Genomic DNA, 24,839 nt, shown 5'->3' with positions numbered 1-24,839 from the left:
ACCCACGAATGTTTTGGCTTTTAATTAAGGAGTAATCGTGTCATATAAAATAAACTCAGATCTACATGTTTTTAAAGGAGAAAATTTAAGTACATTTCATTTCAATTATAAGTTTTTTGGTGTTATATTTTAATTAAGGTTATATTTAGATGTGTGGTAGAAGATAGAATGGAGGGTAATTAAATAGTCTTATTGTTTAAATTTTATCATCTTCTATTTAAAATTTTCACTTTTGCTCTTCTCATTTTTTATTTTTTTTTTATTTTTGCTATTTTTGTTCTTCTCAATTTGGAGATACATTGTCAACCTATGTTTATAAAGTTCTATTTAGACTTTTTCACTTGTTGGTATCGTAGAGTAATGGAATAAAAGTTTTTTTAGAAAATTTTTTTTAAAATTTAATTATGGAAAGATGTAAAAATAGTTAATTTTGAAAAAGTAGAATATAATTTCTTAAATGTAAAATCTTAATTCCGAAAACTTCTTTTCAAAATGTAGAATCTTTCAAACAACTTTTTTTTAAATAGTTAATAATTTTTAAAAAATGTAAAAATAAAAAATCTTAATTTTAAAAATTTATTTCAGAAATATAGAAACTTAATTTTGGAAATTTTTTTATGAATATAGTTAATAATTTTGAAAATTAATTTAATTTCAAAAACTTACTTTTGAAAATGTAGAACTTAATTTCAAAAGCTTGTTTTAAAAATTAATTAATAATTTCATGAATTAATTTTTAGACGTGTAAAAACTGAAATTTAATTTAATTTTAAAAATTTATTTCCAGAATTTATTTATTTTTTTGGCTAAACGTCAACATTTTATTAAAGACACTATATTAAGTGTATTCAAAATATAGTCTACTTTAAATTTTCAGAAAACATTAATAATTATTTTTAAAAAAATTGCAAGTTTAGAAGCCTAATTTAAAAAATTAATTCCTAAAATGTAATATCTTGTGAAAACTTATTCCCTAAAAAAATGTAAAGGTTGATAAGTTGAAAGAGAATACAAGACATTATTTGAAAAGTAATCAATGCTTAGAATATACTTAAAAAAATGTGGTGACAGAAGAATAACAAAACTTAGAACAATAAAAAAAAACAAAATACAATAAAATTAAGAGTGAAAATTCAAAAGAAAAAAAATTATTTCAAAATCTTAAAACAAAAAAACTGGAGTCATTAATTTCAAAAAATGTTTTCTATTGTAATTTGTTTAATAGTTTAAGTCATTGTTAGGAACATTTTAGAAAAAAAAAAATAATAAAATTACTGTAGCTTGAAGAAAAAAAAAGGTTCAACAATCAATCCCCTTGTGTTTAAGATTCAAGCCTAGCTTATTTATTATTTATTTAAATAGATCAGCTTTTAATATTTGACTTGACCTTTTTAAAAGTGCAGTATAACCTTAGTATACCTAAAGACTTAAATTGCACCTTTTATCCTTATAATTTGTTCTATTTATAATTTCTTACATTTTATCTTTATGACCTAGTTTTAAACACTAAAAGCACCCAAAATTTTTTTTTAAAGGTAGTCAATTTATACTATACTTTATTTTTAAAATAAAAAAACAGTTTTTTTTTTTAAAAAAAAAATCAAACATGCTAAAAAACTCATCATTCTTGCATCCATTATTTTCATCCCTGCAACGTAGCAATCAATATATTAAATTGGATAATTAACGATGCAAGGGAGGTTTTGATGATTAAATTGGATATTTTCTTTCGCTAAATTTGAATTTCTGTACAAATATAATAGATTGAATTATTCATGAATTGAGCAATCTATACATTAACATGCTCAATCTGAAAAAATATGCATCTACACATTCAAAGAGCATCCAAAAATTCTCCATCTCTCCTTTAGAGCTGAGTATAAATAACTAATAATCATAAGTTTTTATCAGAAAACAAAGCATTTATTACGTGGCACAGTATAAAAGTATAACAAATGCTTTATTTTTCAACAAAAGCTTACTATTATTAGTTTCTTAAACTCAATCCTAAGGGATAAGATTAACAAAACCGTAAAAAATATGGAAGGTAAATCTGAAGAAGAATACACTTGAGCTGCATTTACAAAGGGCAAGATCTATGGAATGTACTAGGGACAGTGCTACAATTTAATCTTGGTGGGGAAAAATGAAGGTGCAAATGTTACTTGAATGCTATTCAATCTCGCGATGTAGCAGAATATTCAAAAAGAAGGCGTTTGGATGGAGCAGATTGTAGGAGAACGCGCAAACGACTTGTAAGAAGATAGCTCAAGGTCCACTGCATTGCCATCTCAGACTCCTTCATTTGCCTAACAAATGTGGCCTGGAAGAAAAATAGTTGCTTTAGATAATCATGAACTAGTACAAGGGAGTAATATTAGAAACCTGCAGCTTTAACAATGGTGAGGGATTGGTGAAAACCAGTGAAAGGATTTGGTGTTTCACTGTACAACAACTAATTGATGCTTCTATGGATGTAGCAAGTAGCCACAAACAACTACATTCTGCTTAATGGAAACCAAACATCTTCCGAGTAAAATATGATCCAAGAAAATTTACTGGCCAGGAAAAATGACAATATAGGCATATACCACAACATTTAAATCTAGGAATTTTTTGAATGGGTATCTTCTGTTTATTTATAAGGAAAAAGGAAAAGAATATAGTTATTCTTTACCCTCTATTGATACAGTTTTAAATAATCGACACAAGAAAACTGAAATTAATGGTAAAATAGGTAGGTCTTGGGAAGCAAAGTTTTGAAAGATTTGCAAGTTTTATTGTGATTACCTGAAGACGTTTTCCAAGCTGGACTTCAACTTCTGTACCAAAAGATATATTACTGGCAAGCGACTTGAGAGGATCTGCAGTAGGATCAACAGAAACCAAACTAGGGATCTGGGGTGCATAAACTAGCCTCCACCTAGCCTGGCCAAACTCTCCTTTCCCTTCTATTCGCGGCATCAATTTTTCCAGGGTTGCAGTGGCAAGCTTTTCGAAAGCAAGCTGACCATTGCCTTCCAAAATGGATTCAGCTAGCTGACTCTCAAATCTTCTGGCAGCCTGCATAGGTAGAAAACATTTAATAGGATCATTCTGCCTGAACATCAAATCATGAAGGCATTGATTTTCACACATGACACTATTAACTGACTTCACACTCAACTTATTTAGAGAAATATTTATATCTAGCAGCACATGGTGATTTTATGTGACTGGAATGTAGAGAATCCGTTAATTCAGGTAACGATACTAGGCTCCAAGTATTTTGCCCCAACCAGGGAATTTTGAGAGATTAATCAACATGAGAATCTGATTGAATACTAACCGGATTCAAATAGTGTATATGAAATCTAAGATTTCAATTCGATGTTTGTACTCGAGATAACTGTTACTCGGATGTGAAACAGACAGTATATCCTATCCTTAAGTTAGTTCATATATCAAGAAAACAACTTAAATAACTCATTTACAATATTTCATTTTGTTAGTAATTGCTGAGTTATATTTTTTTCTTGTAATTGAATGTTTCGATTTATTTGTGTTAGAGAAATGTGAAATTGCAAATCCAAATAATAATAATAATAATAAAAGGCCACATTTTTATGTCAGAATTGAAGTGCAAGGCTCTCTTAGAACAGAAAGAGCAAGGATTCAATAGAGCAGGAGCAAGAAGTCTGACACAAACAGTTAAATAGTTTCATCATAGTTTCCGGTTATATTTTGGAATAGGAGATTAGGAGGTAATGTCCTTCATGTTTCCAACTCATGGTGAATGTCCTTCATGTTTTCAACTCATGGTGGAAAGCTAACGTTTCTCAATTTAAATAGTTTTTTCATATTTTCCCTTATTATTTTTCAAACAGATAAAAATTAGGCTAAACTTACAGAGTAAGTGTAATTCTTAAACAATATCATCTTCTCTATAGGCACTTTATGTGTGTTTGACGGACAGTAACAGCACAGATTACAGGACAAAAAAAGTTGACTTTCAAACTCCAAATTGAGTGAGCGGGATAATAACATGGACATGTATGATTTACCTCAGTAGGTGAGAGTGAATCATGTTCCACAGAACGTGTTGAGGTCACCACAAGTTTGTCCTGCCAATTGCTAGCTCTACCTTGAATTCTAAATTGCCACTCGGATCCAACCAAAGCTAGATCTAGCATTGGATCTAGTCCATACTCGGGCTCAAACTTTGCAATATTTAAATGCTCTCGTTTCAACCTCACCTGCATTTGAAATGAATTGTATCAATATCAACAGTGTTATACAAGACAAGTCAAAAGAAAACTAGCCAAAACAAGACTACCGCAGGATACAATTTGTAGGAGTTATAAAAACAATATGTTACACATACCTGTGTTGCAACTAGATCAACTTCACCATTCTCAAAAGTCAAAATGCCTCTAGGTTTAATCCATTTAGGATGGGCCGGACCATTCAACTCAAGCTCTCCACTTACAGCAAAATTAAGAATCAAAGGATAAACTATCTTCAACTCCGGTCCAAGCACCAGCTTTAAATCACTAAGGCAGATTTCTACATTTGGTTTAATCTGCACTTGCTCCATCTCCTTTTCAACTTGAGTTGACTTATTAACTGCTCCTGTTGGTTTTTAGGAATAAAATATATCATAATATATATTAACAAGTCATTGTGAAAAACTCAATTAAATTGTGAACAACATAAGCAAAAGTAGAAGATCAAGCAATCAAATGATTGATCCCAGTATCTCCTAAGGTTTATGATGAATTATGTGGCACAGTACAATATAGTCTAAAATAGTTGTCATTTGAAAATGTTTAACCCTCCTAAGTATTCAGCCCTTGGGGACTATTTTTGGAAGGTTCATTGGACAGCAATACATAATATAAGTATTACACTTGATTAAGAAGCAGTGCAAAACATGCACTGATTCAGTGCCTTTCATTTGGTTGGAGATAATCGCCAGAATTCTAACGGATAGTTTCTTAGCAATACCAATTCTTTCACATAAAGCTATCTTAATTTCTCTGCTCTGCTTGGCCCCTGGCTACTTTAGAGGGGTTTGCTTGTTTGGTATGCAGGAGATTGGTGTGCTTTGCCCTATCAAATTGCTTTGTTTTTGTTAAATGTATTTAAATATGTTATTTAGAGAAACAGTGTCCATGTAATTATAGTAATTAGGTAACCGTATATTTGTCTTTAATTTTGTAGCTATGATTACTATTACCGTTATTAATATAAATATACATCCGTAGTGTAGTTGAAACACTCGAAATTCCTCTCATGCCTTCTCATTTTCTCTCATCTTAACAGTTTTCTACACTAATGAAGTCATTTCTTAGCTTTTCATCCTCTACTTGTTTGTTTCCTCTCTAGTCTAATGTGTTTCTTTCCCTGGAAAAGTAAAAAAGATTTGTTGATTGTTTAGCAGTCACTTTACTTTGTGAGGTTGTTTAAAAGTTGAGAATTAAGCATTTTTGGTGAATATTGGTGTTGCCGTCCCAACTATCTATTTGATTTGAAGGTTTTAACAGTTGAGAACGCAAGGTTCTGAGAAGTTTTGTCATTTTTGCTGAATTGTGTTGCATTGACAGAGATTGTACCTTCCCAACTTGGGCACAGGCTTGAGTTTCTAATTTATATACTTGACCAGATTCTTTTCTTTCTCTCTTTTACATTTGCCTATGTTTATCCTTTTTCTAATATTTGGGAGGATCAAAGGTCCTCTTGAGTTGTATTTCTTTCATCTCTTTGTCAAATGTTTTACTAAAACATAATAAGATAGGTGTAAGCAAATAGGAATTTATACTCATGGGTCCCATTTTATAGTTAGTTAAAAATTAAGGTTCTTGTATCAAGAGTGCTTTAGAAAGGAAAGACTCAATGCATACCTAGAGGCTGTATAAGCATATATGATGTCAGATCGATTATAGATGTGGCCCAAGTAGAACTTATAAAGGCTAAAGTAACCTTCACCTTGTAAGCTAACTTATGGAATTGAGTTAGCCCTAAGTCCAAATTCAAAATGTTATTAGAGACTTAAGAGTCTATCATAGATCCGACATAAGGACACCCTTGACTACTAAAAAAAAAAACTTGCCCCCACAAATTTTCCAGTACAATTAACTTGACCTTGTGGATTTCACAATGCAACCCACCTGGCTACATAGCTTTTCCAGTACAATCTACCTCAGTCCCTTAACTTTCTTAGTGCAAAAGGTCTTACAATGCTCCAAATGTCCAATCCTAAGTGCGATGGCCAAAGTAGTGCTTATAAAAGGTTAAGACACCTCTCACCTTATGAGCTAGCTTTCGAAAAGAGTTAATTCAAGAGGTTAAAACAAAATTATATCAATTTAAACAAGTACACTAATTCCTTTGCATCTTATCCTCCTAAATTATTATAACTTAAAAGTACCACCAAAAAGCTGTGATCATGGCAGTTACCTTCAAATTGTTGAAGGGGGAAAAAATTAACGAAGTTCATGGTAGGTAGCATTATGCATATGATTTAAAATCATTTAACAGAGGTGAGTGTGATCATGGGATTGAACATAGTTTGTAAGCTTAAAGCTAGGCCCACAAATACAATTACTAAGGTGTAACAAAGGAAGAATATAGAGCATTGAATCCTTAGGAGTGATGATAACATAGTGGGGGGAAACCCTGCCAGAGGTAAATCTAATGATGCAGAAAGGAAAGCAAGAGTTTTTCATTTAATTAATTGGAAGGGAGTTCATTCTGATTGCAGAGCATTCAGCACCTAATTATAAGCACAAAAGATATCACAGGCTAAACTGATAGAGATGTACTTAATACCAGAGCTGGAGGACTGAGAGGTTTTGGCCTTTGAAGCATAATCTGAGCTGAAAAATCGTGAGACATATCTTGAAGCAAACACTTGACTTACACCACCAGCAGGAAGCACAGACTGATTTGTTAGGAATCTATTGGAAGCAGAAGCACCACCTCTATCATGTGGCAAATATGCTTCTCCTTGACTTAGTTTGATATTCCCCGATATGTTTGGTTCCAATATTGAACCAGTTATTTGCATTTGAGAATCAACCTGACCACTGGCAAAAGTAGAACATTTAGTTTAACAGGAATTATACATAGGGGAAAAAAAGGATAGAGTTCTAAAAAATGAATAATACTAATGATTTAAAGGGCACATCATCCACTTTAAATCCATAAACAAGTGATGTTAACTTAAGAAACCTTCTACAGAAGTTAAGAAAGCAACCTTAATATTTTTTGTGCCCGTACTTCCAGAACTTCGCACTTCAATTCAATCTTGTCATCTGGGGCTGCTTCACTAGTTCTTAGTGGCAGGTTCCCTTTTACAAGAAGCTTTCCTTTTCTGCTAACCCTACTCTCCAGGGAGGTGATGCATAACCTGTTTGATTTCACATTAACAGTTCCACCAAAGTTGGTTAGTGGCTTTCGGAGCACTGGTGAAGAAATAGATGCCCTGTGGAAAGATGCGTGTCCATTAAGTACTGGTTGATCAACTGTACCTCTGACCTATTAACTCAAGCCATATGACAAGACTCAGAGAAGTAAACATCAAACATATAAGGAAAATTATATTGATTTCGCCCACCTCAAGCATGACATCTGCATTGCCATGAAGCCAATTGGCATGAGGAGATAAAGCTGTAACCAAAGTCATTCCCCCATCTTTTATATCGGCATCAATCCTGACTTCTCCAGCATCCAAAATTTGCCAATTTAAACCTTTAAGGCTTTCTGCTAATTGAGTATTCCAACCTTCTTCATTTCTCTCTCTAGAAATTTTTTTGTCACTAGCATCGTCCGTGGTCCCTCTATTCTTCTCCTTCACCCAATCAGGAATCCAAGTAGCCTGACTCTTATCTAATTCTGAATCTTCCTGCAACATGTTATTTTGCACAAAAGCAACAGGAATGCTACCTTGAACGAGTACATGACCATTTTGGATTATAGGTTCAAATTTGGCATTGAATAGAAAACGACTGTTTGAGGTTAGAGAAGCAACAACTTCAGCTCGTCCAAGATCAACACCACCAATGGCACCATCCAGAAGCCTTACTTGCACGTCACATTCTGGTTTTGCTAAACTTCCTCTAAGATCTCCTTCCATATGCAATATACCCTTAATGGGAGCCAGCAATTGCCGCAGAGAATGAACAATATCCATTGCAGTAGATTCAATGATCTGAACTACAGTTGGGACCAGACTAACAGGAAAATTTAAGACAGCAAAATGGAGATTGGTTTTAGGCCCTAACAATGTTCCATCTGCATGGATGGTGGCATTATCCTTCTGGATAAAAATTTTTTCCAGGTACATACCATCATCATTACTGTAAGCACCAACTGCCAACACACGCTGAGTTTTGTAGTCTCCCCACTCCCAGTCCTCCCCATGAAAGTCAAATTCTGCCTGAAATGACAGAATAAGAAAGTCAATATTAAAAATAAATTATTTCATGCAACTCCCAAGAATACAAAACTGAAAATTTTACCAGGGTGTCACCGTTTCCTCCCCCACTAGCATCAAGAGATCCATGCCAGTGACCTTTGAGTTCAGATAAACCGGGCAGACTTAAATCTTCAAGAACAACATCATTTGATGTAGCATGAAGCCCCCTCACTGTCTGCATGTTGTGTATAGCATTGACAATAGACCAAAAAAAAAAAAAGAAACAGAACTTCAACTTTCTCAATTATTGGGATAATTAACATTATCAATAAACTAATACCATTGAAAGAAAACTAAGATAATAGTGATTCTTTGACAATACCTCAAGCAGTTGTTGAAGACTTTCAGTATATAATCCCACTGACTGCAAACTTTGAATGAAGAAATCCTGCATACATCGGGCCAAGCAACATGCATAATCAATATTTCTTAGAAAAAGAAAATAACTATAATGATCAATACAGGATTTTGGTGAAAGATACAATTAAAAAATCATATCATATCCTTTTGCTTCAGGGAAAAAAAATTCTCTAGGCAACTTGATGTCAGAAGCATAGTTATCATAGTGCTTCCATCTAATTTGCTAGAGAAAGAAACACTAACATAACCAGTAAAACAAGGGCCTTTGCCAGTGTCCTTGTGCACATTGGAACTCAGAAGGACCAGTACCAGCCATGGGTTAGATCATGAAATCCAAAAATGAAAACCTCAAGGTAATGCAGTGTCTTTTAATGACAATGTGTTGATCAAATCAAGGAATGAATGGAGGTGGTCATATCCAAAGAAAGGATGTCAAAGTAAGCGTAAGGACACTAGCAGCCAGACCCATTTCCATGTGAGATCATAACAACAAATGCATGGGATGAGATGCAAAAGCTTGGGGATGTGCATGGGCGTGTGGAGCTGCCTAAGTGGCTAGACCAAGAAAACAGAGGTAATTTAGTGATGGGGTTTCCAACTGCAAAGGTAGCTAGAAAAATTATCAACAGTGACCGGAGGCAGTTATCACCAGAAACTGACGTGGCATTGGTCAACAAAGCAGATTGAAAGTATGGTTGACAATAAAAGTCACCAGTGGGCAGTGGTCCACCAGGCATGCACAGCTTTGGGTTTCATCTCTTCTTATTCAGGTTAATATGTTGACAGAAAAGAGAGAAGCACATCGTAAACTGTATGCGTCCAACATCATGAATTCAATATTAAAGAAAAAACATTATAGATACAAAGATACAATTTCCTAAATTACTCTATTTACGCAATACAATGAACCTAGACACTCACACTGAACCTAGACAGAAGATATACATTTCTAACAGTTACAAAGATGAAGCCAATAGAAAGCATCTTAATCAACTAAGCTATGTTAAGGTGGTTAATTTTGAATATATGTAACCACCCCCAAGTCTTAAATAATGATAGTGATACAACCTTAGATCTTGAGTGAACAGCAGGATCCATACTTCGAGAAAGAAGCCTGGCAAGAGGAAGCATCTCAGCAACCTCAGCTCTGCGAACTTCAAGTTTCATTCTCCACCTACCCATTGAGGATATAACACTACCAATATGACCAGACATTAACCTTTTCAAAAGGCCACCTTCTCTGTCAACTGGATTACGATCTCTGGTGCCGGGCAACACATATTCACCTTGAAGTTCATAACAACTGTAGTTTTGTTGCAAAACAGTTTTTTCAATAGTGATCTGAACAATAATGCATCAAGTTGTGATCAGTATTAAGAAAAAAAAAAAGTATTAACAGCTCCAAAAGCACTGATTTCATTCAATGGTGCTATTTGCATTCCAACATAAAGAAAACAAGAATCTTCAATGTTTTGACAGAATCAATTGACACTAGGTATCAAACTTATATGATGTTCTCCAACTATTTTATAGGTGCTAAATTTATCAATCTAACCATTAAAAACTAATGGATGCTCCATATCCATTGCATTCCTGTATTTTAAGGTATCATGTTAATTAAAATATAAGTGAAGTTCTACTATTATATTACATTACATATCGACAAATGTCTAAATTATAAAAAATTTGATACACATGATCATGAAGATAATATAATATGATTCAACAGTTGAATTAATTAAATTTAACACATAAAACTGTTTCTAGTAAATTCGTACTATTTCATATGTTCATATGTGTGTATGTGTAGAGAGAGAAAAATGCATACCATCAGATCTTACATCAATGGTTAAGATTAGATTTAGAACATAAAAAGTCATGGATTTTTTCTGTGGTCATGTGACCTTTAAGTAACTTTTAATCATGATCATTGATAAAGAGGTTGTAAAATAACCCTCTCACTCAACATTGTCTACACACTAACACAACAATCAGATAATCAGATAATTCCCAGGATAGCAATAAATAAAGAAACAGGTAACAAAAGTTCAGGTACAAACAAATAAAAGGATGGTCTTATGCACTCACAACATCTCCGCTCCACCGAGCTGCCACATCTAGAGCTTCACCAAGCACACCACTGAATTTTGGCTGAAGTACAGATAGGACTCCATGCCCTCTTCTTTTTTGAAGATTAAGCTGGATTTCTGCCTGAAAGCAAAGAAGCATCCAGTTGAAGATCATATATGATTGAATGACAATGACTATGAGATAATGTCTCAACCAGGTTATAATTCAGGTTGGACTGAAAAAAAAAATGGACAAAAGTTGAGGAAAAGCAATAAAGTTGATTGAAATGTCAAAGATGCATATTAGAGTTTTTGATTCTCCATTTTGTTGAACTTGTCCATCTCTCCTCTAAATGTATTTGTATATTGATGTACTTTATGTTAGATATATTAATTTTCTGGGCCTTACCCTATCATCTAAGTTTTGGGTTTGTTGGTCCCATAGTGGCATTACAGCCTCTGATTTGTCACATTTTAAGCCTAAAGAGCTTTTGCATTAAGGAGCAACAGAGATATTAATATTCGTTGGCCTTCTCCTAATATCTTAATGTTAAGACCCAATTTCAGGTATAGGATTTAAGTACTACATCAGTAGTACAGAATTCTTGTGTGAGGCTAACAAGGCCTTGAGCTCTCCAACTTCAAGCGCAAGCTTTTGTAGTGTGGTTCTCCCAAGGTTCTAATCACTTAATAATTTGGAATGGTACAAACTTGACAATTAATTCTTGCCAATAAACTAGCGAGTCATCTAGAGTTCTCCTAGATGGAATCAAATGTCAAGTTGGATTGCTCAAAGAGATACTCTCCCTGACATAATTGGACCAACTTTGCAATGATCTAGATATGTGCAACAAAGTACAGCATAGAGCAAGGACAGTTAGTGAAAATGAGTTCAAATAGGCTGATCTGATGCCTTACTCTTTGTATAGTTCCCCTGAGAGAAGCAAGCTCCAATTCATCAAGTGGAAAATGTCGTACCTAAGTAAGCCACACACAAAAAAGGAGAAAGAAAAGTAAGATTTTCAATACCAAGTACCAACTTTTGGCCTAATACAAAGTGACCTAAATAATAAAAGTGGAGAAACAAATAGATCTAGATTCAAATAGTGGGGCCCAAAATTTAAATATGGTTTACCTCCAAGTTAGCAGAATGAAATGGTTGAAAACATATGTTAGCCCTCAATTGCCCTTTCTGAAGTGAAATAGACAAAAGTTTTCCACTTTGCAGACCATCTTCGCTACTAGATTGTAGTGGCCCAACAAACTCCACTGCAAGACTTTCATCAGGCCTGCCAGAGGCATCCAACTGTATTCCAAAAGTAATTGGAAGTTACAACAAGATATAATAAATAGAGCCAGATGATCTGTAAGCTGCCTCACAGAAACCCAGCCAAAACTTGATGACATAAACATGTTACCTCAAAATAAAAACCTGTTACATGACTAATTGGTTATGATATCTAGACTGCAGGTAAAAAAATCTACTTTAGAAATGTGTGTGTATATATATATATATAGCACAAAGGAGTGTTCTGATCAATAAGACAACTAGCAAGTGGATGAATCAACTTACTAAACTTAAACTGTAGATATCAATTCTCTAAACTAACAAAATTCATAAAGGGAAGCATGGCCCACAAAACTACAAAGCAGTATGCCCAGTTGACCATGTTCTACCACAGACAAACCCAGTCAATCTTAAGAGAAGAGTTTGATCCTGGCTACAAAGATATGCCAGCTATCAGCTGCTTAACACAAGCACCAAGAATAAACATACTGTATGAAAAAATGTTTTAAGTGAATAACATATTCACACTAGAACCAAAGATTTTCCCCATCAAATATGACCAATATTCATGGATCATGTAATAATATAGGGGGAATTAGAAAAAGGATTTCTTGGAATAGAAAACCAACCAATCGCTCAAGTGGCTGATTAAGACAATAAATGATTGTTCAAAAAACCATTTTTGAGTATAGCTACCTGATTGATAGGTTAATTATTACTGAACTAGGAAAGTCATTACCAAGAATTCATTTTTTGTAATTTATCCTGTTGAGAAAATGAGAAAACAAGAGACATATGATGGAATTCCAGTGTCTAAACTACACAACAGAACATATATTTATATTAGGAATTATTAATACAAGAATGCATTACAAGAATGTATAGTTACCTAATTACCGTAGTTACAAAGATATAACCTTACCTATTTATAGCATTACTATAGTTACATATTTCCAACACATCCAATATTAAATTCAAACATCTTCAGTGGACACCATGTCCATGAATGATGATACTGTAATGTGATACGATATGGCTGGGCAGTGAGGTAAACTTCAACAAACCTATAATATTTCAAAACAAAACCTATTTTATGAAGAAATAGTTTTGCGCATCACCTTGATACGCTCAGGAGAAAGTTTCAACAACCCAGATAACTGAGGTGCAAGCATTAGTTGATTCAGTTTGAGACCAGAGATTGAAATTTCACCAACGAGACTATCTGCAATTCCTTTCTCCAATATTTGCACATGCTGCCTATTCATCTCAAAATTTTGTTCACAAATATTGCCATTAGGTTTATAAACCTTTCCCTGAAACTTGATCCTTCCAGCTGCTTTCAAATGTAAAGGCCTTGGGGAATCCATAGCGTATGTTGAAACCAAACTGAAGAATTCAAACCCACGCATACGCAAGTCCAACTCAACTCCTTCAATAGTAAATGGAATTTCTCTTGGAGCATTAAATTCTTCTCTTTTAAGATAAAATTCATCAAGGTAAGATGTTTGAACCCTGATATGCAGATCAAATGCAGCTGAAGCAGAATTCACAGTAATAAAATCATGTGAGATTATGATATCCCCACGAGTGTCACTGAAAGAACCTTCCGCTGTAGGTGCAGTCCATTTTATATCAAACCTTCTGCAATAAAATATCATATAAAGGAAGAAATTATGATAAAGGGCGAAAAGGTTACCAAGAATAAAATTGGCACCAAGTGTTCTTAATCGTGAATGGCAGCCTTTGGAGGCAAGCCAAAAATCAAAGATGTTTGGTGGATTGCAAAATGGACAACAGTGAAATCATGGTGGCCATGTTAAAAAAATGTAAAATATTGTAAAAATACTTGCAGAATATCAATAAAAAATTTCACCAATGTAACAATAAGCATAATTCAAACATTCAGTAGTTAATAAAAATGATCAAAAGCAAGATAGTTAAATCGGGATTCAAATTGTAAATCGTAAAACCTGTTTTTGGAATCACGAATCAAATCATATCTCAAATCCTAAGATTCAAGAACAATAATTTAAAACATAAATATAAGAGCATTGCAACATAAAGAAATATCAAAACATCTATATTAACATCTTGAAATCAGATAGTATATAAGTCAAATATCATATAACTAACAAGGTGACAAACACTTGTAAGCAAGTTAGGATTCAAATTATTATAATAGTCAGTCACTTTAACAAAAAAAAAAAAAATAACTGCTTAAATTCAACATAGAGTCTTTCAAAAAGATAAACAAAAAATAATAGCAAGTAACTATAGTGTATGATCATTCGTCATCCTCAACACTTGATTCATTGTCTTTTGCTTGTTAGCTTTACAAACAAATGAGTCAATTATTCCCCCTTTTGCAGTAGTATCTTCTTTTCCTTCTTCCAAACACTCAAGACTCATTTGATCTTTTTTCTTTTCTTTGTTTCTCAATATTTTGCTGAACATTTCCTTGATTTCATCTAGAACACTAGTACAGGCACTTACTTCTCTAGTTCTAGCAAGATGATATTTCATTCTTGCTATACTACCCCAAAAAACATAAGAACAATAGAAGTCTATGTGGGAGAACACTTTCACAATGGTTCCAAGTGATATCAACTTCCTTCTTTGATTGACGCATTCTTCACTAACAAACAGAATGTGGCAGTAAATACAAGAGAGAGGGGAGACCATTGGACAATCCAAATAAAGCAACAAATACAAGAAAAAAAAGGACCACTAGACCAGCCAAACAGAGCAAACAGAGGGAGACACTAGAAAATGAGTGAACCACAGACCAGCACACACGTAGCACAGAATAAGAGACAGGGGAAAGGACCACTTACCATAAGATATCAGCTAGTGTAGTAAGGAAATAAGAACAAAACAGAAGTAATAGAAGAGTAGAGAAAAAACACCAAACAAGCTAACACATGGACATGTATTGTCAAGGTCCTCAGAGAAGAAGAAAAGAAACTGAAATAGAATTTTTCTACTCTTGATATTATGTTTGACATACTGGATAAAATTGGAGGAAAAGTATTAACTCACTCTCAAAAGTTAAATCATACGAAGAAGACTACCTTAATCCTTATAAGGAGTATTCTAACTATTTATAAGAAACGTGGAACATCTTAACACACACCTCTCCCACTGAGATCAAAGCGAATTTGGAGACCTCAAGTAGGATTTTTGAAGGCATCTCTAGGGGATCTACAAGAATAATGTATTTCTAAGGGAGAGAATATGATTCCTTGTTTTTCGTTCCCTACTTTTTCTTATTCTTGTTTCTATTCATTGCTTTGACTTGTAACCAAACAATACAATAATAACAACCATGTCTTATCCTACTAGGTGAGATCAGTTACATAAATCACACAATAGCATTGAGTTTGGTCAAAAACCAAATAATTGTAACCAAACAATAATTGAGTAATTTTTTTATTCTAGGAATTGGAAGTAACCCATATTAGATAGATGTGATGTTTTGAATATTTCATGATCTTTCTTTTGTTAATCGTGATTTTCTTGATTCAATTCTTTGTGCTCTTAATGCTTGAGAATTTGTTGAGTCCCTTATTTGCAAGATATTAGATGGTAAAGGAAGGACTGAAAAATAAACCTTATTGCCAGAAATTCTGAAGTTGAACTAGATTTTAAATCACAAAGTATGCTAAGTTTATTGAGCACAATGTATTTTGGGGAATGAAGCTTACTATATGGAATGAGCAAAAGAGTTGCTGAATAAATGAATTGGATGAGATCAAATTGGATGCTTAGGAAAACGCTAGAAGCGCGTAACAAGCTAAGATGTAGCATGATTTGATGAGTGCATATCATGCATAGGATTTATAGGTCAAATTCACATTTAAATCATTCATAATCATACATTTGAGGTTGTGTTTATCATGCATTTTGTTGTGATTACCATAATTAAGAGAGATTCTGATTACCATAATTAGACCAGATTTGTTTTCTGTAATTAGGACAGATTTGATTGGCTATGATTTGTACAGTTTTTTATTTGATATGATCCTCTTGTAATTACTATAATTAGGACAAAATTAGCCTATAAATACAGTGAAAAACTCCCATATATGAATCAATTAGATACAGAATTATTCAAATTCTTCCTTCTATAGTTATCTTTTCAAGTCATTTTTATTTGTTTTTGTTCAAGTTCCTACTTTCACATATTTTGTGTGTATATGAATGCACTATAAGAGTTAAAATATGAAGATTTAAAGGTCCATGGTTAAAGCATTTATGAAGCCCCAACCTATTTCTAAATGGCCCTATTTGTATTATCTGATTTATTTTTAGAAGTTCCTCAGCTAAATTAAATAGGGCAAAAGCAGTTATAAAGTTCAAATCTAATTAATCATAAAAGAAACATTCTAAGGAACTGAAGTTATATAGCCCCAGACTAATTAAACCTAAAAGAATCGCATTCTAAGGATTTCACATCATTAGCAAGCCATCAAGAACTCTCAATGAGATCAAAGTGAAAATGAAGACTTGGGGTAGAATTCTCGAAAGCATCTCTACAGAATCTACAAGATCAACATAATTTCAAGGGAGAGCTTAGAACTTCTTATTTCTTCACTATTCTGTCTTGTTCTTGTTCTTTATTGTGTTTCTATTTGTTGCTTTGGCTTGTAACCAAATCATAATTGAGTAGCTAAGGATAAAGAGTAACTGAAATTAGATTGATGTCAATATTTTGAATATTTCTGATCTTTTGTTAATCTTGATTCAATTTTTGGTGCTCCTAATAGTTACAAATTTGTTAGCCCCTCATTTGCATGATATTAGATGTTAATACTTTGTTCAGTTGGAGGGAGAGAGAAGGAATTGGTCATTTGGATAGGAGGAGAGAAGATGGAAAAAGCTTTCTTTCTTTTGTGTACTGACTTTAAAATAAAATTAATATAATATAAAAATATTTAAAAAATGACTTGTTCATTAAGAAAAAAAAATCATAAAAAATTGAATTTTGTGTATTAAATTTAATTCACTTATTATTTCTTTTCACTCTTTTTTTTTTTTAAAACAAGAGAAAGCAATTTTTTATATTTCTTTTGCTCTTATTTTAACTTCTCCAAATAACACGTCTATTCCACTCAATTTCTAGTCTATTTCTCACCCTCTTAATTCTTTTCTCTTTATTTCACCTGTCATTCAAACACACCATAAGAAAAGGACTGAAAGGTGAAACTTGCCAATAGAAACCACAAAATTAAACCTGAGATTCTAGACCACAAAAGTATGCTAGGTTTCTCAAGAAATCATTGAATTGCTATTAAAATCAATAGGTTTAATTAGATATAACTACCACAAAAATAAAAAATAGTTTAATTAAATATGTTAGTATATTCTGAAAGAAAACAAAATCACTTTAGGGTAATTTGCCTTTACAACAATCAAGAATTAGCATAGCCTATTTTGGTTAAGTTCATCAATTTTTATTTGCAGTAAAACTAATCCCTAGAAGTTTCCTCAAATTTGAATTCACCCTTTTAAATTGATTTACACTTCAATTTTCTGTCTTTTTAAAATTTCTTTATCTTAATTATAATAATTGAGCGAGTTTAGATAGTTGAATTTCAATTATTTAGTATTTAATGACATTTCTTGTGTAGACAATATTTTTTATTACTTGAAAAAAAACCCTTGCACTTTCGATTCATCACTAAGCCTCCAGTTCCTATTGGCTCATTTCTAAATCCTCCTCCTTAGTTTACATAATCATAATAATATTGAGAGAGAGAATAAAAGCAATCATATGCAGAAACCATGTGTCTCAATTACACATTGGGCAGCTAAATATATATTAATATGATGATTCCATGATGAAGAGATAAATATATATTACTATGATAAAGAGTTTATAATAACTCCAATATTTATAAGATAGCTAATGGGCTAACTGCTATATGTACAATGAACCTAAACAACAACAGTAATAATAATACAAGTTTCTAACACTAGTCCCTCAATGGAGCATACAGATCATAAGCACTAAGCTTGTTACACAAATAACATATTTGAAGACCTCTTAGGGATTTGGTGAAGGTAGTGACGATATCTCTTGTTAGGGACTTTACACTGAGGAAGTAACATTCTAGTTATTGTGCTTGGTCCACTCATGAAACACTGAATTGCCTGCAATATGAAAAGTTGCTTGGTTTTCACAATGATGCAAGTCATATGCATAATCTCCCTTAGCCAAAGTTCTTTTAAAAGTTATTTCATCAAAATGAGTTTGCACATCTTATCTATTCTTCTGCTGGGTTCCAAAAATATAGAACCCCTTTTTTGGGTGCCTGATTTTATCATATTCTAATTTCAGTGGTTATCTCATTTTCTAGCAGCTTACTCATCAGTAGCATGTGTCCAACTATTTGCCCGATAATTCTTTTCCATGCAAGTTTAGCTCATCTGTTTTGGCCAATCCTAGGCCTTTATTATTTCTTTTCTCGTTGGAAACTTGGCAGTTCCATAACCAAAAATGTTATCCACAGACCATTGTCATTACCTAACATGCATGCAGTTGCATACATGATGGAATACTGTTGCTGGAAAACAGACCTTGGGAGCCACTCTCCAATGACTTTTCCAGCCATTGGCAGATGAATGGCATACTTCTCTGGTCCAGTTTGCCCCAGGGCCAACCACAGAACACCATGTTGCTTTTCTGATAAGCCTACCTATTTCAGCTTGGCTGCAAGTTGCAACACCCTCACAGGATGTTTGTTTCCTTCAGCCTTTGATGATCACCAAATTGTGGGCACAGGCAATCTCACCTTTCTGGTAACAACAAACATGTCATCTGACCAGTTCTTCACAAACAGGTTTGTCTCCATCACTCCAGTCACTCCCTAGCCTTGATCATTCCACAATTCCACCTTCCTAGAAAGAGCTCCTATATCTATCTGTCTGCATAAATCATGCTAACTCCACCATTCAACTCCTTTCTGGGACCTTTCCAAAACTAAAACAGGGTGTGCTTCTTGAGAATACAGTAGGAATGTAATTTGTGAATTGCCTTTTTATACACCAAAGAATTAATTACAGTGTGTATTCAGAAGAATAATAAAGTGGATTATGAACATTCCCATGATCCAATGTTTCCAATTCTACTTGAGAGTTGACACTAATTCCGACAGTATATGAATTCCAATTAATGAGATCCTACATCGACAACAAATATGGCAAAAGTAAAACTTGTAAAGACTAAGACATCAGTACCATACAAGCTAGCTTTTGGGATTGAATTAGACCTAACATGAATTTAAAATGGCTTCAAATCCTATCATATATCTAATAATGAGTCACCCTTGACTGCAAAAAAAGAAAAAGGACAACCTACACATGTGGTTCCCACGAGAGAAGCATGGGGGGTGTTCAAATGTATTTAACCTAACCTACAGGAGCAAAGAGACTGTTTCTGGTTTCCACAACTAGATCCCAAGGTAACAATTTTACTATTGCCTCAAGGCTCACCCTCCCAAACAGATGTGTTATTGTAAGCAATAATAATGCTAAAAATTATAGTCAATAAAAACTAATTACCAAGAACGGTAGACATTATAAAAAAAACTGGAGAAAGGTTCATCTTACGGTCTTAAAAGAGATCCTGATAGTTTTGTTTCTCCATTTAATACCCCTAATTTAAGAGGCATTTGATGATAATAACTTGGTATATAACGAAGCACAATGTTATCAAAGGCCAAACTTCCAGATAAGTTCACATCTATTGCTGTCTCATCCTCCTCACCCTGCAAACAAAATTGGTATACATTAGTAGGGGTTGGGAACACAGTTCTAGAGAGACATTGTTTATTTTTCTTTGGGAAGGCAAACTATTAGGAAAAGATATTCAAACAAGTTATGTTTAGCCAAATGATTAAACCTCCTAAATTCCAGATTAGTGTGAGAATCACTACATTTCCACACACAACTATCACTTCATTGTGTTACATAGAAGATATTTAAAGCTGATAAAGAGGATTAAATCAGTAGCTTTTGAAAACTAACAGAAAAATTTGATGATAAAATTTCCTTTTTACCCCCAAAGAAAAGGTCAAAAAGTGAGTGTATATATGGTGGATATGACAATGCTAAGGCATCCAAGTAGTTCCAGTTCAATAAAATCAGTCCATGTCTGAATATGGTATAGTAAAAAAAATTATAGAAAAAAAGGCATTCTAACAGGCATCTGCATACCTCTGGGCATATCCATGCATTTCCAGCCCCACGAATTTCACCACCATCTACAAGGCATGCCCTAATTCCATATAAATCAGCAACCTACAATATGCAAAGTGAAGCCATAGTAACACTTTTACAATGAGTCACTACACACAACCAACCAATGCTAAATTATTATTCCATGTCAACTTACGCAGTTATCAGTGTTGAAAGTAAAATTAGCAGATACATATGAGAATGGGACACGATCAAATGCTGCCAGTGCTCCAGCTTCCTTACTTATAGCAAGTACTTCAGATGCTACAGATGCAGGAGTCTCAGTCTGTAAATGAGAGAATGTTCTAGAAACCATTCCAGTGCCAACAAACACAGGAGTATCAAGCGGTCCTTGACAATTAAATAAAGCAGTTACTGATCCAGCTAGCTGCAATAAAAAATTATGTGAAAAGAAAAGAGAAACATAGAGATTAGTATTTTATAAGGAAATATAACTTCCTATTTTAAGAAAGGAAAGAAGTTTAATTGATCCTAGGGGTTTTTGCCATGACTTACAAATTTTGAAAATCTACATTTCCACTTTTATTATGTAAATCTGGAATAACTAGTTCAGTTTGTAGTAATTTTATTTTTTTTATCAAAGCTCGTTATCAGCTATATCATCTATCAGATATATGAATTTCACTGGCAAAATGTAATTCATTTTTTAGAGAAAATAATAATTATATAAAAAGAATCTTCTGAATGTGAAGAAGGTTATAGAAGGTAAGCTTGCATAAAGTTGATCCTTCCAACCAATGTTGTTAAAATCGCGATTAAAATTGCAAGATCATACAATCTTACGATCTGGAACCTCCCTCACGATCTTGATCGGAACTGGGATCAGACATCAGCAAGATCAAATGAGATCCCGATCTTCTTCCTTGGGATCGTAGGATCAACGATCCAATCCGATCATGGGGCACAATTTTCTGGGTCAGTTTTTGAACTTGGGTTTCTGGGTTGGGCTTTTGCGGGTTAGGTTTTTGGGTCGGGTTTTTGTGACCCGGATTTTAAAAACAGTTCTAGGGTAATTTTTTTCCATTCTCAAGTTCTCTTCCGAGCAACAACACCCCATTCTCTCATCTTCTCTGTTCTGAACCGTGCGACGAGTCAACAACACTCAATCTCTCATCTCTCTGTTTTGAACTACAACAGCACTCAATCTCTCATCTTCTCTCTGTTTGGGTTCTGATTTTGCACTTCTACAGTGTGGGTTTCAAGCTTTCAACTGTTTTGGTTGGTTGGTATTTGCTGTTCTGTGCGATAATCTCTCAATCTTTCCTTTCTTCTTCCCACTGATTTTTTGTTGGTTAGTGTTTGTTGTTCTGGTTCACTGCTTTGTTTCATAGTTTTTTGTGGGTGTGGCTGGTTCTAAGTGTTTGATTATCCTAATTGGGGGTTGCAAAATTTATTGTAATAAATTAGTGCTAGTTTGACTAATTATATTTTGTATTGGATCTAGAATCTATGACTTTTAAATTATGTTTAATTAAATTATGTGATTTAGATGTTAATTTCCTTATGTATGTTATTTTTTATGCTTATATATATGTTTAAGTATAGTTTTACATGTTTGGTAGTATCTTAAGATCTATTTTACAATCCCACGATTTAAGATATTTGACCCCCCCTTCCCGATCCTAAGTAAGATCGGGATCTTGACAACATTACTTCCAACTTCAAATTTAAAATTTCACTTTCATGAAACAGAAAGTATGCCAAACATGAATATGCAAATACTTGACTCCTATATATCAATATATGTTTTAGAATTGTCTTGAAAATTCCCTATTTATGATCTGCTCCAGAATTATTGGTAATACACTTAAGTGGTATCAACAACTTTAGTATTGTAACAATCCCACATTGGTTACATTTGTAAACCAGTAAATAATCATTTACTACAGATGGAGCTTGATTTTAGGAAAATAAGCCTAGTCTATATAGTGTGATGTTATGTACAGTTTCAAATTAATAAGAACAATCAGTTTTCACTCAATCAAGTCAAGTTCTAGTTTATTCAAAACTATCATGTATTAAAACTAATGCACTGAACTAAAGAAATGTACCGGGAATAGGAGAGGTCTCATCTTAAAAGTTCTCATTAAAGCATTCACTTCAACACTAGGAACCTGGAAATTTGATCATACAACTGTTAGAAAGATGAAAAGAATCCCAATCATATCTCACAAAATTGATCAAGGTGTGAATATGTAAAATAAACTTGCCATAAAGAATCCTGCTAACTACTGACTAGATGCAGATTTTACACTGCTTCCTCATTTATAATAAAAGCAATATTGACAGTAGTTTTCCATAGCAGAAAAGATTAAACAATATTTATTTTACAATTATATCATATGGCCCACTCAAATTCAGTTTTCAACTGTGGTTTGGAAATTGGAATACAACTTTAAAAGATACATGCAAACCGTTCTCACTACCAGTCATGACTGAATCAGATGTGTAAATGATAGGTTCTGACCAGAATTTGTATGTTCATAAAGGCAAGATATATATACAGGAAGAATTAAGCAAGATCAATTAGTAAGAACTTTGAGAGAACCGCACCAGCAACACAAAAGCTTATAATTGGATAGCCAAAAGTCTTATAAACCCCACACTAGAATCTCATACTTCCAATGCGGGACTCAAGTCCCATACCTTGCAATTAGATCGTAATATCCCACCATCTTTGCAGAATAGATGCCTAACATGGGTTGGCTGTGCACTAGCCATTTGACTAGTCCTAGGCAAACAATACAATCATACCATGCTTACTTATATCAAGACTAATGCTACTCGTTTGCAACTAAGAAACATGGTAAAATGCTCTAATACCAATTGATTAGAACCATACCACAAAATTTAGCCATTGTAATTGGAGGACTCAAGGCTTTATAAACCTTACACTAGAATCTCATATGTCCAATGTAGAACTCAAGTCCCATACCTTGCACTTGAATCCTAATAGATATTTATATAATTTCAGTAGACAACCTCCCATAATTAAGCAGATTAATGATTATGACATAGTCTTTAGGGTGGTTGGTCTCTTCTTATGTGTTATGACTTAGGCTCTCATCATGGCTTAGGTACCACGTTGTGTTTTAGGCTCTCATCATGGCTTAGGTACCACGTTGTGTTTTCTATTCTACCCAATGTGAGATTCATAACAGTGACACCTGTTTAAAAGCTAATGTCCATAACAGCTTTATTCTATCATCACTGTTAAATATGTAAATATGTTAATTAAGAAAACTAGTATCTTTGTAATTATGGTAATTAGATAATTGTATATAATTATTTTGTCATCATTACTTTGCCATTATAAATAAAGCTCTCCACTGTATATCAAATACACAGACATTCCATCAATGCCCTTTTGTTTTCTTCTCTTAACATGGTAAAAGAATCTATCTAGTTCAAATGTTTGGCCACTTACAAATGTCTGGTCCCCTTGAGCCACCTGCAAATATCAATTCTGCAAACTTCACCGCACCAAAGATGCAGTCCTAGGCGTGAGGGGGATGTATTAAGAAGTCCTACATTGGTTAGGAATAAAGGCAGAATACTCTTTATAAAGCTTGGTAGTCCTCTCCCTTCAAGTTTGGTACCCTTCTCTCTTACATTCACAGCTTCACCCATCCCTTAATATTTGGTACATCATACCACAATCCAGGCTATAGGTAGCCTTTTTTGCAGCTCAAATCTAATGTCAATTAGTATGATTGAAGCACTTAAGGAGAGCTTAATCCAAAAGACTAGTATATTAGGTGAGAACCCCATGGCTTAAGTACCACATTCAACTTCCTACTATTCTCAATATGGGTCTTGTAATTGTGTGTGTGTGTGTGAAAGAGAGAGTACCTGACACATAAGATGAAACTCCCCTTCTTCAGGATGAATGCCAAAGTCTCCTGATGCTTCTAGAGGAACACTACCAAACCAGCCATTTGCATTGTGTAAAAATATTCTTTGACCACGAAAACATAAACTTGCTGATATGTTCTTCAATGACATACAAAAGACATAACAAAATGAGGAAAAGCCATATTTCAGTTTATGTTCATCGACATGAAAAATATTTAATACAGTTGCATATCTATATGCCTAAGTACTACATATGCATATGTGATTTTTGATAAATCCAGTATTTCACTAAGGTAAGTACAGATACAAAGAGATCTAAACAGCACTTACATAACAGTTTGATGCTGACACACTTGTTGGACAAATGTCCAACACAAACAATTGTATGACACATTGATGATGCATGTAATTCAATTTTAAAATAACTTTTTTCCGGCTATGACACAGCTTGATTCAATTATCTCAATAAATGCCTTTTGTTGATAGGAATTTAAAAAAAAAAAAACAGAATAAGAACAAACAAAAGTTTCTATTGAAATTTTACAAAATA

General features: G+C 33.6%; 1 protein-coding gene across 4 annotated transcripts in view; it reads right to left on the bottom strand.

Moving 5' to 3' along the window:
* Nucleotides 1–1,708: 1,708 nt before the first annotated feature.
* The window catches only part of LOC113845923, a 31,073-nt gene continuing 7,942 nt past the window's right edge, over nucleotides 1,709–24,839 (bottom strand). For 3 of the 4 annotated variants that reach the window (XM_027473627.1, XM_027473629.1, XM_027473630.1), the window contains 19 exons: nucleotides 24,287–24,427; nucleotides 22,486–22,548; nucleotides 20,571–20,801; nucleotides 20,393–20,476; nucleotides 19,787–19,944; nucleotides 13,294–13,816; nucleotides 12,023–12,193; nucleotides 11,806–11,865; nucleotides 10,907–11,029; nucleotides 9,887–10,159; nucleotides 8,781–8,846; nucleotides 8,502–8,633; nucleotides 7,598–8,419; nucleotides 7,238–7,518; nucleotides 6,811–7,067; nucleotides 4,364–4,611; nucleotides 4,044–4,235; nucleotides 2,791–3,063; nucleotides 1,709–2,323 (listed from right to left, as the gene is read on the bottom strand). In XM_027473627.1, coding sequence (XP_027329428.1) covers nucleotides 2,177–2,323; nucleotides 2,791–3,063; nucleotides 4,044–4,235; nucleotides 4,364–4,611; nucleotides 6,811–7,067; nucleotides 7,238–7,518; nucleotides 7,598–8,419; nucleotides 8,502–8,633; nucleotides 8,781–8,846; nucleotides 9,887–10,159; nucleotides 10,907–11,029; nucleotides 11,806–11,865; nucleotides 12,023–12,193; nucleotides 13,294–13,816; nucleotides 19,787–19,944; nucleotides 20,393–20,476; nucleotides 20,571–20,801; nucleotides 22,486–22,548; nucleotides 24,287–24,427 — 4,245 coding nt within the window. In that variant the 3' untranslated portion in view covers nucleotides 1,709–2,176. Of the gene's footprint in view, nucleotides 2,324–2,790; nucleotides 3,064–4,043; nucleotides 4,236–4,363; nucleotides 4,612–6,789; nucleotides 7,068–7,237; nucleotides 7,519–7,597; nucleotides 8,420–8,501; nucleotides 8,634–8,780; nucleotides 8,847–9,886; nucleotides 10,160–10,906; nucleotides 11,030–11,805; nucleotides 11,866–12,022; nucleotides 12,194–13,293; nucleotides 13,817–19,786; nucleotides 19,945–20,392; nucleotides 20,477–20,570; nucleotides 20,802–22,485; nucleotides 22,549–24,286; nucleotides 24,428–24,839 lie in introns of all 4 variants that reach the window. The other variant, XM_027473628.1, reaches the window with a different exon arrangement.

Source organism: Abrus precatorius, unplaced genomic scaffold, assembly GCF_003935025.1.
Source record: "Abrus precatorius isolate BTA unplaced genomic scaffold, Abrus_2018 Scaffold8, whole genome shotgun sequence".
Taxonomy (NCBI): domain Eukaryota; kingdom Viridiplantae; phylum Streptophyta; class Magnoliopsida; order Fabales; family Fabaceae; genus Abrus; species Abrus precatorius.
This window is presented reverse-complemented; position numbering and strand designations above follow the sequence as displayed.